The sequence below is a fragment of the Cupressus sempervirens genome, chromosome 6 (genome assembly GCF_028749045.1).
Source record: "Cupressus sempervirens isolate cs-2001-9-10 chromosome 6, ASM2874904v1, whole genome shotgun sequence".
Taxonomy (NCBI): domain Eukaryota; kingdom Viridiplantae; phylum Streptophyta; class Pinopsida; order Cupressales; family Cupressaceae; genus Cupressus; species Cupressus sempervirens.
Window position 1 is genome coordinate 395,939,210 of NC_143123.1, and position 18,256 is coordinate 395,957,465.

The window sequence follows — 18,256 nt, forward strand, 5'->3', positions numbered from 1 at the left end:
CTAGTTGTTATAACAACAAAAAAGAGTCTAGAACAAATATGATTTTTCCCCTCTAAAATCTAGGTCACAACTCTTAACATTGTATTTAGGGTTTAGAACTCTAATACCATGATAATTTTTCATAATCCAACAATAGATTAATTGTACAATAATTTCACAAAATAAAAACTCTATATCTCTCACGATTGAATCCAAAAAGCAAGTAATTATCAATATGAATTGTTGAAATCTGATAAACTTGATCCATTTATATCCCAATTTATTTTTATCATGCATTAGGCTCTTTACAATTTGCAACAATAATTTAGCCGATAGGCTATTTGTGGGAGCTTTGTTCCCAAAATTTAAATACTTGACGAAAAAGATTTTGATTAAGAAAATAGGTTTTGAAGGGGCCTTGAAACTCGAATACAAAAAGATGTAAAGATAAACACCTATGGTCCAAACAGAAAAGATAAGCATTATGCGCTACAAAGCGATACAAAGCAAACACAGAACAAAACTTAGATAGGTGGGGAGAGAGCCAACTCACAAACCCAATAGAACAAGTTGGTGGTCCAAGAAAGGATAATCACTTAGTAATTAAACCACCCAGTAAGACAACAAATTTTAAGATTTCCCCTTAACCCCCAACTTGTGGAGATTATAAGAAGAATGAGGGGGAAATTATTTTGAATTTTTTCCTTTAATCACGATCCATCCCTCCTCGATCTTAGCAGCCATAGAATGACAAGCCAACGAATCAGCAAAACTATAAGCACAAGCAAAACTAGCATCAAATCTGACAGGATCAACATAAGCAAACTCCAGCAGCACAATCATCACCCATCACAGAGTCACTACAAACAGGGCCTACAGCAACATACTTATCCACTAAAGCCACCATACAACCACTACGAACCACAAAAACTTATTGGGCTAAGCCAACCGAATTATTTGTATTCTGATCAATAGGAATACAAACATTAGAAGTTGCAATGACAAAATCAGCCACAATATCATCCTAATGGCCAACCTCAACAACTTGTATAGTAGAAGGGACAACATCAGTGACTTGGCATTGAAAAATATCTTGAGAACCAACCACTACAAATTTAGGGGCCATGACTATCGTATATTGTTGTCACTGAGCCCCCAACCACCAAGTGGGCTCCTTGGATTTGATTTTTCCAACCACACATGTAGCAACATACCCGTTATTAAAGCATTTCCTACATCTAAATAGGAGGCCCTCATAATCTGACGACTGATCCAAGAGCCAATAGGGCTATAGAGTTTGACCTCCAACAAAAGGCCCTTAGAAGCATGTATATCAAAAAGTATCCTCACATAGGTAGAGTGCAATATATCAGAGAATTCAGAATCTGCCATTAAGAAATCACCTAAAGCCTCCCCAGCTTCCTCAATCACATAATCATGCCAAAGATAAAGAGGAAGATTAGGAAGATGAACACAGATGGGCATTTTGCAAAAAGATTTAGTGGCAAGATTGAAGTTCTTGTACCAAGGTTTAACTGTTAACGGGAAGTTGTTATCCCAAGTGAAAAAATGATCACATAGAATTGCTCTCCTATCATTTGCCTTATCAAATATAACAATAAACAAACCTCTTACTAGAGGAAAGATCTGGATAGAATTAGTAAGGTATGGATCCAAGTGCTTTGAGATCCAAGTATGAAGCTCCTAGAGAGAGAGCCAAAATCCCCTAAATCGACAAATGAGCAGATTCACCTGAAGAGCCTCAGTGCATTGCTCAATCTCTAAAGCGGTATCTTTATTCAAATTGACAAAAATAGGGTTGCAAGTAGGAAAAGGTTTTGAGACTGTAACCTTAGTGATAGCCCCCAAGCCGTCGCCACTACACAAAGAATGGGTGAAAGAGGGCCCAGATGAGCCCCCCATAACCACCTTCCAAGCCCTAGCCTCTTGTAAAATAGCCATGTTTGTAGCAAAATGAGACCCCAACACTAAAACCTGAGAAGAAGGTTGCCCAGACGCCAGTCGGACCTCATCCTACTTAGCTAAATTGTCAAGCCAACTGAACTGGGGGTCATAGACCCTGCAATCACACCAAGATTGCCCACTGTGGGAGCAATGTCATCCACACAAATATCATCAGGAATGGAGATGGGATTTCGTAGACAAAGGACACGCAACACACAAGGTCCTTGGCAATCAAAATCCTAGCCCTTGTATGTCGATGCCATATTTCACAATAATGCATAATATTAATATTTGACAGAAAAGTTGTATGCCAAAAATCAAATTTAGTATCCAGTTATGAATAACCAAGCATGTTTATAAGGATGTAAGTGATGTGGTAGATAGGCCATTGAATGTGTAAAGCTGCCAGTAGTCATGAAGGAAGAGGATGCCTTTGCGGACACAGTGGAAAAATTTGTGGTTGAACTTGTGATATTAATCGATTCAACAGCAAAGAGATGAAGTCAAGAGAGAGTTGAGGGAGACAAAGCTAGGATGATAAGTATTGAAAGCAATCATAAATTACCAATGGCAATGGTAAAGTATTGTCCAGTGTAAGACTTGAAATTCAAGGATAGTACGAAGTCAACATAATGATGGTAATGGTTTTGGAGAGGAAGTGGCTTCCAAGGCAAATGTGACAATTTTTTTAATTTTGCAATAATCACTTAAAATCTAACATATTCTTAGGTATTCCTAAGACTTTGCTCAACAATAAAAATTTCCTTCAATAATATCATGATATTATCATTCTTACTTGTACGAGCACTTCTTGTTTAATAGTATTATAAATTCTAGATCAAGTTCTTACAACACATGTAGAATTCCTCAAATCTTTAGTGAACTTTGTCAATACTAACAAACACTTGCCATCAATTTAGAGGCAGAAGAGCCTTTATACAAACTGGATGTCTTTCATTTTCACACTTGTAATTTTTGGCTTCTTATGACTCAATTAGCTTTTAGTACCCTTTCTTTCGCTGACTAGGTATATGTTTTATTGGATATCTAGCAGTCATAAAATACTTTTGTTTTCTTTGTGATGGATTGTTCATGCCTTATCAATCAAGTCAAGCTTGTTGTATGGGTTGCTCTTTTATGAAAAAAAATTATTTTTTAATGTATTACACATGATACAACTTTAAAATTTAAGAAATAAGTTACAAAGCGGCAACAAATGAATGGATTTCTAAGTTTTTTATTACAAATTTACAAAGATATGGACTGTTGTTCACATTGTTTTCTTGCCTCTGTGTTGAGATAATGAGTGTTGCACACATTGCATAATATTGTTATATTGTATTATTTTATTTTATTATGTAATGTGGCACCTAGATGGACATGCAACATGGAAAGATTCCCCACAAGATATACTCGATGAGTTTGATGAGTTGTATTGTAACATTGTGATAATATTTGATGCAATTATTTAATATTGGAAAAAATAATTAAAATTTCAATATTAAATGTGAGATCAAGGGGTTAGGTAGCACATGGTTTATGTAATACCACTTTGTGGCTTTGTGGCACTTACTTCTATATAAGCAGCCACAAGGGTAGTTGTTGTGTGAGAAGATATAAGGCAAAAAGGGAAAGGGTCGAGCGGAACAAGGCTTAACAAGGTAGCCAAAGGAGCATTTGTGAAGGTTGGAAACATGGCATTGGATGTGTGGATTCATGCTTGTTCACATGGATTGTTTAGTTGTGGCAATGGCATTGAAGGCTTTCATGGTTGTATTGCAATGGTATTTTTGCTGAATAATACAAGGTGATGGATGCTTTTGGAAGCTGGGTTTTTCCCTCAATGAAGGTCTTCCAAAGTATATCTTATGTCACATTTTTGTGGGTATGTTGTCTATTCTCTTGCATGTGGATTTAATTCTATGTTTATTTCAGATCTATTACGGGTTGTGTGGAAACGGTTATATTCCTTGTTGCCAAGTTTCCTTACACTCTGACCATCAATTTCTCAACCTTCTCTCTTAAATTATATTGTACTAAGAAAAGTGTGGAAACCTAATTAAGTTGCTAACCGTTGCATGCAATTGTTGATTTGCCACAATAATGGTATATGTATTACAAATGAAATAATTTTGGCAAAGGGGTACTCATCTATCATTACAGATTTCATCATCTACTAGTTGCTCAAAATATGTCTACAAATTTAAGTTACTCTTCTGGGATAAGAATTTCTAATTTACCATTATGGCATATTCTAGGCTGCGTCGAATAACCACTTGTAAAATGTGCTACCCTCTGCCCTTGCAATTCCTCAAATAGAAAGCAAAACAATACTATCTTGTCCCAACAACACATGTGAAGTGTCAATGTCCCAATCATCTTGATGAAGAGGGATTACCATTCTACCTTTGGCCTATCCACCAAGGCACTCAAGGCTCTTCTCTAGCCGTCTTAGGGTCTTATTTTCACCCTAACAGTAAGGGAATACTTCCTCTATTCCCCTTACTCCACCTATCCACTCCCATCAATTTGAAATGCTTTGCAAACTCCAAGGCTTAACTCCATCCCTTGTCTTGAATCCCACCAAAACTCACACCAGGCTTCCATAAATAGTAGAGCTTCTATTCCATCAAACTCCATGATATTTAAGGTACTTCAAGGTATTCGAGTCATTAGTTTGCATATAATCCCAAGATTTCCTTGTTTGGGAGGGCTACTAGAGCTAGTAGCAAGTAGGCCTCCTAGTTGACCTTTTTGTCTCTAGTTCCAAAACTTTCCAAAGGACTTGTCAAATAAACTCCAAATCAAGATACCCTTTTTAGCGTCTCAAAGATTCACCATGTTTTAGGTCACCAAGGTGTTCATACAGCCCCTTTCCAATATACCCCTATTTTTCAAGGTTTCAAGGATTCCAATCAGCAATTCACTAGGGTCTTTTAAAACCCCTCAAAGATGGCTTCCCCAAGACTTGTCCTTTGCTTTGGTGTACCTTCATTCATCACTCTTCCCATCCAAACTAGATTGGTCATTTCAATCCATCTATCATGCCTATGAGCTTTATCTTGTTGAACTTATGACCTCTATCTTGTTGAACTTCACCTAGCCAAGAATCTCCTACTCTCCTAGGGCCTTGCTTTAAAAATAGCAATCCACCTTCCAAGCACTACAAAATGGAAATATATACAATATATACATTGCTCTTCTTGATTCTAAATTGTAGAGTTAAGTTGATTTTCTAACCCTACTTGCCAAAACTTCAAGAACCCAAATCAAACTAATGAAAACTACATTCAATCATCTAACTAGAAATGCAAAGCAATAAACCCAATCAATCCATTAACATTTGGATCTTGAGCGTGCATGCAAGTTGACTGTAACAAGAAATCTAAACACCAACCCTTCTCCTAGGTGTGTGATGGTGTGTGTAATGATGTCTTATACCCCTTTTGCACGTGTGGCAACTTCCTGTACGGACCCATAACCGAAAAGTTGCAAGTTACTTGGTTTTGGCAAATTGTTGTCAAGTGCAATCTTTGCAAAAATGCAAAATTGCTTCAACAACTATTTACAACTATGCATTTTGACCGTGAATAGATCTCGAGCAATTACAAGCAATTTAAACAAGGCTTGGTCAACCCTTTGACCCATTCAAGCAATTACAAGCAATTTAAACATTCTAAGAACACTACCTAACTTCCCACTTTCTCACTCACCTAGCTATTTACACCCTCGAGGCTTCACAAGCCAAAATTTCTAGGACTTTTTACTATGATCCCTAGTGCTCCTGCAACACATCTGGTGCCGAATGATACTGCCACATAATGCCCTTCCATCTGTCTTCGAACATAAACCTATAACAGAATTCCTTGACAAAAGAAGAAATGCATCGTTCTTGTTCAACAGTCAGCATTCTGTCATAACAGGAAAGTTTGATGGAAGAATCTGCGACATTCATCAATGCGCATTGAAATTAAAATACTAATGCAACTCTGTTTTAACTAACACGGGTACTTACGACCTGTGACAAAAGTAGGGCCTTCATCTACTAAGAAAAACGCAAAACATTTGCAATTGTTTACCCGCCACATGTCTAACACGACGAAACGTTGTCCTGCTGACCCAGAAAATGTATTTCTGAGTAATTTTCAGAGCTGATTCCTAAAATAATTATATTTTTCTCTAAACTTCGCAAGATTTAACCGAGCATCCTATAAAGCACTACACAATTCCAAGCTAGATTCACAAAAAACGTTATTAGCTACTATCCTGACCCACATCAGTAACAATCTCTTTAGACCTACAGTAAATATTATTATGTTGCCAGTTCATGTTTAGCAAAATTTCCGAAAGGTCACAAAAGCTGTGTTCTCCATTCAAAGCTTAGTGGCCAAAACACCCTGGGCACACACACAAACACACATAATGTGGATCGGAGTCATCGAGAATATTTACTTGAAAGGGTTTACAAAACATCAATAGTAGAATCTAGAGCAAGATGCGCGAAGTGTAAAACATGAATTCAAGAAGAAATTCGAGGTATATGGTGAAAATTGTTGTAGATATTGAAAAATTTCTAAGAAAAAAGCTCACAGAGCTCAACTACAGCTACAAAGAATAACAGACTCTGTGTGAAAATCTTTTAGCATCTTTAACAGCAATATAATCCTGAAGAACAAATATCTTTTTTCTAAATGATACTCATTTTTTCAAGGTTTGTCTGCACCCAAGGATTTGTGCCAGACCTGTGATGGAGACACTGGACTAAATCTGGGATTCAAATATGTTTCAACTACATGTTAGTCTTAGAAAACAAACGAACACTAGCATACGTAAAACAATTAAAATCAGTGATTCTACTCTCCTGTCCTAAAACCATTCAAGCGGATGGCAATGACCAGCTCCGAATCACATTCGTTACTTGTACCAGCCAAAAAAAAGACTTGCCATCTTTGAAGGCAGACATGGTGAGGAACATAGTCCTCTACCATTGACTTTTGGATTTGATACAGAAGAAAAGTCTTTGCCAAGTTAAGTTGTATGATCCAAATTTGACGAGGATGATATTGACATTTAAAATATATTTTTTAGTAATAAATCTCAGAATTTTGCTAGCCTTCTGAGGGCTCTGCCTGGATACTAAACTAACCTTATCAGAACAAGTAGCATTACTACCATATAAGAAACAAATAAGGAAAGAAAAACATCAAACAGCATGATTTTTTCTTATCTCCATATCCAGCAGGGTAGCAACAGACGATCCACCAGATTAGATTAAGCAAGATCACACATCTTCAAAAAAGAAAACTTTCTGACTATTTATTGCATATTGATTGAGGCTCAATAGAATGTGAACCTGGCAAATAGTTCCTTTGGTCTTGTCCTGCATATACAGAACATAATAGATTTTCTAGTGTCATTTTGCATTCTGTTTCAATACAATTTCATGACCCAGACAATACTTAAACTTGTATGAAAGGTGTGATATTACTTCAAACATTTATAATCCAGTGTATTTCAATATTTTAGTCTTAACTTAGTGAATAGGATGCAATATTGCAAAATCTCTACGACGCTAATATTTCTTCAGCCAATAAATAAAAATTAAAAGCAAAGCTTGATATTAAACAATTATTGAACGCTAACAAAATGCAGTTTCAAATTTTCAATAATAACACTCCACCCTAACATTTATTAAATAAGTTGTTCCCGAGAGCTGCCTCTAAAAACCCTTCAAATTTTCAGCCAGAAAACCAAATATCGCAATTTTTTGAATGAGATTTTGAAACTAATAGGGGCTCAGTGACTTTGGGATCCAACTCACTCAATACAGGCATCAAAACCCCCATGTATATATTATCCATGACAGCCATGTCCTTGTATGTTATCATTTTCTACAGGCTCATAAAATGTGAAATAAAGTTCCCAAAGCTGCTGTTACATAACTTGTTCTATATAGCATAGTTCTTTCAATTCTTGGTTCGTTGAGGAGCTCATGTAAATCAACAGTGCAAGTGTCCAACAAGAGGACTGAATGCAACACACATTGCTTTGCTAAAAGGCAGTCTGAAAGACTCCAAAGACAACCTCCCCCAATAATCAGTAGGGTCGGTACCGCCGACTCCCCCCACCATTGCCAGAACTTCTTCCACCACCTTGCCTGCCACCACTTGAACTACTTCTATTGGACCTACCTCCACCCCTGGAAGCGGTAGAGCCTTGTCCTCTATAGGGTGCAGATGCCCCTACGCCATTCCCAGGCTGTTGCCTGATCCCCAATACAGGAAAATAAAATTTCATGAGAACTGTATGGTAAACAACAAGTAAGATTACAAATAGTATATATGAACTTACAACACATATCCAACACGGCCATCTGGCAGCATCATCGGTACCATTGTCATCCCTGCAGGTGTTGGGCCTCTGCCATAAATGACTGGCTGCAAAAACATTTCAGAACATTTGACCAAATATTAATATCAATAAAAAAAGCGATTGCGCTCTTTAAAAAAAATTATTAACAAGAGTTGATTAGTAAACTTCAAAAAAAAAATTCCAAATGTTCTAATTTTCAAATATCAATCTGGAAACAACTCTGCTACATTAACTACCACCCACTGAATAGTGAAAAAAATTGTATATTGAAAAAAAAAAATGTTCCCCTTACGGTATAGTTTTAGTTTACCTGATTGTAGCCTGCAGAACCAAATCCAACACCAAAACCTCCATAGACATTTGCACCATAACCATATCCACCTTGAAGCTGATAATTTGGAATGACAGACCTTTGAAAAGGATACAGAGTAGAACTTTGAGGCTTCTTGTCACTCAATGGTCTTGCTAAAGAAACTGTCAGCTCCCGCCCTATGTCAAAACATTTTGAATCATTAGACCAAAAAAGTTAATTAAAACCAAAAAGTTAATAGCATATACAGAACAGGGATTCTCTATTGTAAACAAATAAATTCACCTTCAAGCTCGTATTTCTCTGTTTTCTCCACAGCTTTAAGAGCAGTAGCATGGTCATTAAAATGTACAAAGCCAAAATCTCGCTTTGCCTGCCCTGGCCTCTGTTCTAAAAGAACAACTTTTGTAACCTCCCCATGTCTCCCAAAAAGATCTTTTAATTGCTCCTCTGTCACATCATCTGGCAAATTGCGGACATACACAGACTTGACCTAGTATATGAATAAACAACAAAAAGTGATATAAGACAGTAAATAAACAGTCATTTGTCATTCAAAATTTACAACCACAAAAGCACACCCAACAAACAAGAATTACAATAATGCTAGAGATTTAAAAGGAAAAATATGGCATTACTTCAACTAAAGGCAAAAAAACATATGCACATGCCAGACTTCAATTGAAAGACAATTTATGTTGGGTTAAGAATATCGTATAATCTCAATGCATTAGGACAATAATGTAGATCTACTACAAACTTATTGATAATTTAAACACATGCTAAACCTTGAATAAACAACACAAATACCAGTCATTTACCTCTTCAGTTGAGGAAGTCCTTTGATGGGATGCCCATTTAACTGTTATAACTTTATCATCCAGCTTAAATTTTGAAGACAACATGTTCTTCATTGCCTTTTCAGCACATGCTTTATTATAATATTCAACGAAGGCAAAGCCTCGGTTCCTTGTTGAGTCCTTTGGATCCTAATGTTAGCACAAAAGACATGTAAGCTAAATGCAAACAGGAAAGTAGAAAAGAAGGGACAAAGATAATTTGACTGTAATTGTGTTACACACATAAAACAAAATAACTAGAGCTCAACACAATCTTTCAGTTCTCAACCTTTATCAGCTCTACATGCTGAAAGCCAGGACCTTGCTCAGATACAACTTTTGAAAGATCCTCTTCTTTCAAATTTGATGGAATATTACCCAGAAAGAGCCTATTTTTTGGTTGAGATTCCGAAGCCCTAAGTTTCTTCTCCTGAAATTGAAAAAATGCATTTAAAAACAAAGCATCGTGCAAGATTTTCATTTAATGAAAAAAGTGACTCAAATAGGTTTCTAATAAAAGTTAACAATACCTTGTACTCTGAACCATTCAATTTCTCAATGGCATCCTTAGCAGATTCCTTAGCTGTAAAGGTTACAAAGGCATATACTGCCCTGTCTGCCTCCCGTTTAATTGTAATCTGTTAAAGATTACACAAGTGGTCAGCAAAAAAAATAAAATTTTTAAGACTTATGATTGCAATATAAAATGACAAAAGAAAACATATGCAACTACCATCATAAAAATACTCACATCAAAAATCTCCCCACACTGCTCACAAAGGCTTGTCAAATCTTCCTTAGTAATTTCCCGTGGCAGATTCCCCAGAAAAACTTCAGTGCCATGTGGTGGGAGTGCCAACAATTCCTCGTCATTACTTTCATCTTTATCTTTCTCAAGCTTTTCACTATTATCTTCCACTGCTGGAGCATCCTCTACAGTATCATGATTACCATCATCTTCTGATGACTTCTCACGGTTCAGATTTGAGGCATTGGCTTCATGCTCAACTTCTTGTTCATCCTGTGAACCAGATCCTTCATCCTCCGCTATATCAAGATCAAGTCCTTCTTGGGCATCATTCTTCTCTTCCTCCTCAACATCCCCCTCATCCTCAACTTCCTCGTCCATTATTTCTTCTGGTTCTTCCTCATCCCCATCAAGATCAACTTGTTCTTCATCATGGTCATCATGCATATCTTGAGATGCTCTGGTATTCCTCATTTTGGATGTCCTCTTGTCTGCAGTCGTCCCGAATGTCACCTACAATGCTTGAAGGGCAACTGTGGTGGAGGCAGAGTAGAAAGGAGTATTTGCAGAATGAGGGATGCAGTCATAGGGGAGAAAGAACAAGTGAAATTGTACCAGGCTTTGCAGAGTGAGAATCTCAAAGGAAATGTAAGGGCCATGATATATATACGTTGATAGAGATTACCAATAGAACTTTAAAAGGTAGGTTACTATAGAGTAAATTTGTCAAAGGCAGAGCTGAATATAAGCATGAATAAAGAGGACGCCCCCAATGTGTGCACAGAACACAGGCATTTCCCATAGTTAAGATAATAAACCATAAAGACCAAAATGATGGACAACTCAGCAAGAACAAAAACAGTAATCCTCATCCAGAACTTCTGTTGCATTCACAACTAAGCGAGATATTTGGAATACAGAAAACTGTGAAGTTTGGCGTTAAAAAACTATATACAAGTATATCAAACTAGGGCATCAAGCGGATTCAAAAAAAATGTCAAAAAATAATGAAAAAACAATCTATCAAAACAATAATCATATACATTTTCACATGATACACATCTATTGTAGTAACACACCACATTGACCAAAACCAAATAAAATTCCTCCAATCAAAATTATAGATTTGAGAATAGAAACCCAAATCTCATCAAATGTCAAAAAAATTGAATAAGCCCCAAAATAAAAAATCACATTCACAAAAACCCACAACAACATAGTTCAAGCAACAGAAAAAGTTTATATGAATTTTTATCATGTTATCATGATTTAATTATAAAATGAAAATTCCGAAAAGGCTAGTAAGAGAACAAAGTATCACAAATAAAAGAGAATCGGTAACATATAAGGGATAAACACTTCCCATAAAAAATATTTATATTGGGCAGACAACACAGACCAAGAAAGCACAAGCTCATATCAAACAAACCAGATTGACGCAGATAAAAGAAACACAATAAACATAGACTACAGAAGTCAAGCCCGGTCAAACAATTCAAAGGAAGCTGTTTCATGCATTCCATCATTATTCTAAAATTGCACTAAAACCTATTTAACCTTGAGATGTCAAGGTTTTCAGCAACTGTGAACTTCGCTGCAAAGAGAAGCAAAAAAATGAAGAAAAATCCTATTTATGAAAAGCCAAACACACAACAGAGAATTTGAACATCCCATCTATATAACACATTGCATAAGTTAAGGAAAATATAACGTAGGAAACTCTTACATTTCAAATTTCCATAAAGAAAATATGGAGTTCTACACAACTCCACGTCTGACTGTCATGCAGCCTACTACATAAAAAATCCCGTTTACACCTATTCACACACTGATTGCTTCAACTCCTGCACCTAGCTTATAAGAGAAACACTGCGTCTATAACTGTTATGATGCATTCTGACAATTCTTGCAGTAACCAGTAGTTTAACTGCTTATAAAGTTTCAACTCCCCTTTACACTAAACTAGCTTTTTCTGAACATTTAGTATCTTCTTATCCAGAATCTCACAAATGGGCACAACTAGATGGTACAAAAACCCCCAGGAATATGGTGTGTTCTATAAAAACTATAATGAAATGTTTTCTACACGAAATGAAAGCCAAAATATACAAAAATTCATATTAAATAACGATAGGTAAGCTGCATCAGTTGAGTTTGTACGATGCTAGTCTCAAGTTGTTGACATTTTCAGCTTCGCGAGTTTCCGCACAACCTATAAAATAATCATGGGCCCTAAGGCTAAATCATTCGCCCACATCCATTGAAACTAATTATTAGAGCCAAACCTAGAGAGTGTAACATTCGTAAATTATATAGGGGTTATGCATTAGTCATCTTTTGTATTACAATAGAAAACCCCTTCCTTTAAACAGTTGACACAGACTCCAAATCAGAACACCGGAAAAACAATGAAAGACCCATTTAGAGACACTGAACACAGACTTGATGTAAGAAACCTTTGGAAAGGATACAAAACACCGTTATTGCACAATAGTTCCCTTGTAGAGCAGAAGCATTTAGTCTTCGCGTATCTAAAAGTTTTGTTGTACGCAACTCAAGGTTTAACTTCAACGCAACAACAAAAACGAGGGTGTCAACAGAAACAAAACAAAAAAAGAAAGAAAATCACGGTAACAAATGAAACCGAGTACAGAGCTAAAAAAAAGGCTAGAAGGCGAAAACATCGCTGAAAACCCTAGACCACAAAAATAGCGGAAGCCGAAATAAATAACAAATTGAATGAAGAAATCGAAGAAGGCTTTTGGAATGTGGCATCCTCTGATTCTGCATTTCTATGAAGGAAAAACGAAAATACTATGAAAATTAAAGACATGAGAGTACAGAATACATACCAGGTGAAATGGGCCGAACCGGACACGCCTTTGAACTCGCTCCAAACAGCAAAAACAACCCTGTGAAGCGGCGAGCGAACTAAAATGAATGCGAAGTGAATTGGGTAGGACACACAGAGTTTATATAGGGTTTAAAACAATAAATGCATTTCTCAAACCCTAAGGCCCCCTCTTATCTTGCTAGCAGAACAAATGCGTTTTAAATTAAGCAACTACTCCGTCCATCGTGAAAACCATGAGCTTTTAATTTTCTTCATGTTAATTGGAGCACATTTCAAGGTTAGTAATAAACATTTGTAAAATCAAGATAATAATACGTATTTGTAAGAGATCAAGCCTATCTCATTGGTTCATTCGATGCAATTGATCTTGTTATTTGATCAATAAGATTTAGAATTTTTGTATGTATTATGTGTGGTTTTATAATCAATGTAAATAAAATAATTTATGTATGTTTTTATTGGCTTTTTGTTAAAATGAGTAAGGGAAAAAATAATAATAAACTTAAATTGCAAGGAAATTTTAAAAACTATTATCAATGTAATCTTATTATGTAATGCAAAGTGTGTGAAATTATTAAATGTTTACTAATGAGACACATTAGGAAAAGGCAATCAATTTTATAATATTGCATGGAGATCATTAAAGAGTTTGATGTCATTTGTCATTTGTTTGTTCTAAGTAATATTTTTGCTTTCTATTTCAATTTTTTCCCACAAAATTGTAACATTTGTTCTATGCCTTAGTTTGGGGACCAATATAGATTCACATTTTCTTGGCACTAAAAATTTTCACAATGTCATTGAGGTAAATATTTTGAAGATTTAAATTGTAAATCTATTTTGTATAGTAAATTTTGTATTTCCTCTCAAGAGTTTTTCTTTATGGTTGTAGTTCATTTTTGTTCTACTAGTAAAATATTTTTTATTAAGGCTAAAACAAGTTTTAAGGGGACCTGAAACCCTGTATAGAACTTTTAAAGGATTTAACAATAAAGCCCCAAAAAGGTTCAGAGTTTGATAGAACTAGAATTCTCACAACTGAAGCCTACAGTCGGCAAACCCACTAACAACAAGTTTTGAAGGGACCTCAAAACCTTATACAAGAGACTGGCAAATTAAAAGAATAAAAGGTTGAAGACAATTTGCCCTGAGGGAAAGGAAATCCTCATCCAACTTAAAACTAAGAAAAAACTAAGATTTTCCTTTACCTCCCTTCTTTTGGGAGAGTGACTTCATGTTGAAATGAGGAGAGGACTTCTTATGATGCTTTCCAATTACTTGATTCTGCCCCTCCTCAACCAAAGAAATCTTCTCCTACAAATCCTGAAGAAGCAATTGAGCTATAGCAGAACCAAAAATTGAAACCTACCCAAAAATAGGCCCAACAACAAAGTAATCAACTGCATCAGAACTAGCACTAGCAAAAATCCTCACACCAACAGCATCTGCCAGCAAAGGAGAACCCACAAGAGTAGAAGAGAAAATATCATCTAAAGACTAAAGACCAGCAATAACAATAAGGTATACAGGCAATTTACCAGAAGACCCTAGAGGAATAAAAATCATCATAGCCAACAGTAGCAACATCCATACAAGCCACAACACTATCCACAATAATACTAGCAACATCCATCAGAGCAAGAACAACAAGAGAGGCAACCAAAGCACCAACAAGCTCAACAGTGGGGAATCTTGCACACTCTTCTTAGTAATAGTATAATGTTTAGAAGAAGCTCCCTTATTGGTAAAATGTTAGTCTTTGAAAAATTATACCTTTTTTCCCTTCTACTTTGTATATGACGCAGTGCAAGGTAGGAGAATCCCCAAAGGGGATGTCCTAGCCCCTAGCAAATAACCACATAATGAAAACACAACAATAGTGTAAGATCGGACACCAATCCACAACACTTTTTATAAAATAATTGTTTACATGCAATGTACCTGGCTACAAGGCCTTCCAGGTTATGGCTAAATGCAAAGCAAGTAAAATTAATGTAAGATCCCTCAAGATCCTATCCAAACCCCTAGATAGTCTAGAACCACACTCGAGTAGAAACCTCCAAGGAATATCTAAACTTGAGCTCACAAGCCCACCAAGCAATCTCCTTGTTTTCCAAGCTACAGCTACTAACTCTTCTCAAACTTCACTCATCTTCCACATCCTCTTCTCCAAGCTAGATTATTAATGACTTAAGACTCCACAAGACCCCTTACTTGTACCCAACTAAGCCACAAGTCATCCTAGCAAGTTACAAATTAAATAAACCCTTACATTAAATACATGTTGAGCCACAAGTCAGCCTATAGTAGATATTAAATACCAAATGCCTTAGAAGGCTTACAACATTCATTAAATACACCTAGAACAAATAACCAAGACCAAAATAGGTCCACACAAATTCCCACAATTGCTCCACATCATGATCTTAATACTCACGCATTAAATGTGCCAAGTTAGCTAAGCAAATCCATGAGAATTCTACCCCACAAACATCGCTAAGCTCCCACAAGCATTGTCAAGCAACATAGTACATGTCGAGCAACAGTATATGCCAAGCTCTTTTAGTGACCAAGCACCACTACAACTAAGCACCTTGGTCAACACTACGCATAGTAATGATTGAGCATCTACCTTTCTTCGATCAAGCACTAAGCTTCTCCACCAAACCCATTTGGTCAAGTCTCTAACCGAGAAATACCAAAATCTTCAAGAACCTCAGATGCCCCTACATCAAACTCCTAGGGTACAAAGAAAAGTGTGGCCCACACTTTGTTCTATCATGAAAACCAGACTTCTACTGCATCTTCACCCAAGGCTTGCTAATCCATACAAACAAAAGAACAAAGTCACAAATCACCCACACCTACAACATCCATCCAAACACCATAATTGTTTGTATCACCACTAACTAATCCACATGCAACTTATGACCACAATCCATAAGAGAATCAAACTCCACAACACAAACATGTAGATCCAAAACCAAATCCGCATCAGCAGCAATATGCAATTCTGCAACAACACATGCCAAACTCTCACCACCAACAATCTCATTGCTCATAATAAGATGCTCTACAACATACAAATCATCACCCATAGCAACTTGATCATCCACGACCAAGTGCTCTGTGATTTCCATGTTAAACTCAACCAACTGATCATGAAAATCAATCTCCATCCCAACATCAACAAGATTGGAACCTTTTCAACAACAACCACAAGTTGCTTTACAGGCTTCACATCAAACTCCACAAACTGGTCAACAAAACCAGCCTCAACCTCAACCTTTCCATGTACTCTTCATTCTCAAACATGTCTTCTAATCGGTCAGACAACTCTCTTCTAGATCAGTAAACTCCAACTCTAGTAGTATACAATTTTCTTCTTTTGTTTCTCAACTATTTTAGAAAAAACAACCTCCACCCAAGCAATCATCTCATTGATCCTCATCTCCACTATGTCACGAAGATGTGCAATCATCTCAGGATCCAATCTTCTTGGAATAATCTTCCAAGATCTTTGCAAACCCTCTGCAACAAATCTTTGTCATGCACCTTGTGACAACTGAATTGTTTGCGAGTTAGATCGTAACCTACCACTTCGCACAAACAACTAGGAACACAGATCTACAATACAAATCATAGAAACTCTCTGCAATCATGCTCCACCAAGATCAACCTTCCATCTTTACAACCATCGATCCATCTACAAGTCCTCTGCAATTGCAAGTTCGAATCACAATTTTCCACCTCACAACTAGAAAGAACAATCCACCAGCAGATCAAGATCTTCTTAGATCAACTTCTCCCAGCCCAAGGTCTTAGTGCGAATTGCCTCAACTTCGGCAATCTGTCCACACACTTAGGAACAATTGTGCTTTGATACCACCTGCACAATGCAAGGCAAGATAATCCCTAGAGGAGATGTCCTAGCTTTGAGCAAATAACCACACAATAGAAACACAACAACAAAGCAAGATTTGATACCAATCCACAATAATCTATATAAAATAATTATTTGCATGCAATGTGCCTAGCTGTAAGGCCTTCTGGATTATGGCTAAATACAAAGCAAGTAAAAGTTCTGCAAGATCCCTCAAGATCCTATCCAAACCCCTATCTAGTCCAGAACCGCACTTTGGTAGAAACCTCTAAGGAAGATCTAAACTTGTGCTTGCAAGCCCACCAAGCAATCTCCTTGTTTTCCAAGCCACAACTACTAACTCTTCTCAAACTTTGCTCCTCTTCCACATCCTCTTCTCCAAGCTGGATTGTTAATGACTTAAGACTCCACAAGACCCCTTACTTATACCCAACTAAGCCACAAGTCAGCCTAGCAAGTTACAGATTAAATAGACCCTTACATTAAATAAATGTTGAGCCATAAGTCGACCTACAATAGATATTAAATACCAAATGCCTTAGAAGGCTTACAACATTCATTAAATACACCTAGAACAAATAACCAAGATCCAAATAGGTCCACAAAAACTCCCATAATCTCTCTACATCATGATCTTAATCCTCACACATTAAATGCACCAAGTCAGCTAAGCAAATCCATGAGAATTCCACCTCACAAACCACACTATTGAGTGTCAGCAAAAACCACAAGCATCATTGAGCTCCCACAAGCATTGTTGAGTAACATAGTACATGTCAAGCAATAGTATATTCCAAGCTCCTTCAGTGACCAAGCTCCTTCAGTGACCGAGCACCATGACGACCGAGCACCTCAGTCAACACTATGCCTAGTAACAATCGAGCATCCACCTTTCTTCGATCGAGCACCAAGATTCTCCACCAAGCCTATTCGGTAAAGTCTCCAACCAAGAAATACCAAAATCTTCAGGATCCTCATATGCACCTACATCAATATATTTCTAAATAATTTCAAGAGTTTTGATTTTTGCTAATAATTTGTGCAATGGTTTGAACCATTTTGAAGAGTTTTGTTTTGTCGTCAACACTGGCAATCAATGGGATTTGGGATTTTTATTGCTTAAGTTTAATTTCATTATTTATGGGGTAAAATTTTGTCATCCAAAGTATTACCACAAAGACAACATGGATACAAATATCTTAACAAGTTTTAGCTTTGCAATTTTACAATTAAATCATGGCCATTGTTCAACGATTAGAGTTTCCAAAATATATCCCAACAGATTGTGCTCTTTACTATAAATTTG

General features: G+C 36.6%; 1 protein-coding gene across 4 annotated transcripts; it reads right to left on the minus strand.

Annotated features, from left to right (window-relative positions):
• Positions 1 to 7,539: 7,539 nt before the first annotated feature.
• LOC149552727 (heterogeneous nuclear ribonucleoprotein Q-like) lies at positions 7,540 to 13,162 on the minus strand. Of its 4 annotated transcripts, none has more exons than XM_089788277.1 (9): positions 13,066 to 13,162; positions 10,217 to 10,704; positions 9,996 to 10,103; positions 9,755 to 9,895; positions 9,448 to 9,615; positions 8,912 to 9,119; positions 8,627 to 8,805; positions 8,296 to 8,381; positions 7,540 to 8,209 (listed from the first exon to the last, which is right to left on the minus strand). In XM_089788277.1, the coding sequence occupies exons 2-9, from the start codon at positions 10,685 to 10,687 to the stop codon at positions 8,041 to 8,043; spliced, it is 1,530 nt and encodes a 509-aa protein (XP_089644403.1). In that variant the 5' UTR covers positions 10,688 to 10,704; positions 13,066 to 13,162; the 3' UTR covers positions 7,540 to 8,040. The 4 variants fall into 4 exon arrangements, with proteins under 4 accessions (XP_089644403.1, XP_089644404.1, XP_089644401.1 ...); XM_089788278.1 differs by having other exon boundaries at positions 10,217 to 10,726; XM_089788275.1 differs by having other exon boundaries at positions 10,217 to 10,746.
• Positions 13,163 to 18,256: the final 5,094 nt, after the last annotated feature.

Excerpts from the sequence above, each read along its gene's own strand:
- LOC149552727 (XM_089788277.1), bottom strand. The coding sequence starts at position 10,687 with ATGAGGAATACCAGAGCATCTCAAGATATGCATGATGACCATGATGAA. Across the intron at positions 10,104-10,216 it reads AGTGTGGGGAGATTTTTGAT|ATTACAATTAAACGGGAGGC; the intron begins GTGAGTATTTTT and ends AATCTTTAACAG. Across the intron at positions 8,806-8,911 it reads AGAGAAATACGAGCTTGAAG|GGCGGGAGCTGACAGTTTCT; the intron begins GTGAATTTATTT and ends GTTTTGACATAG.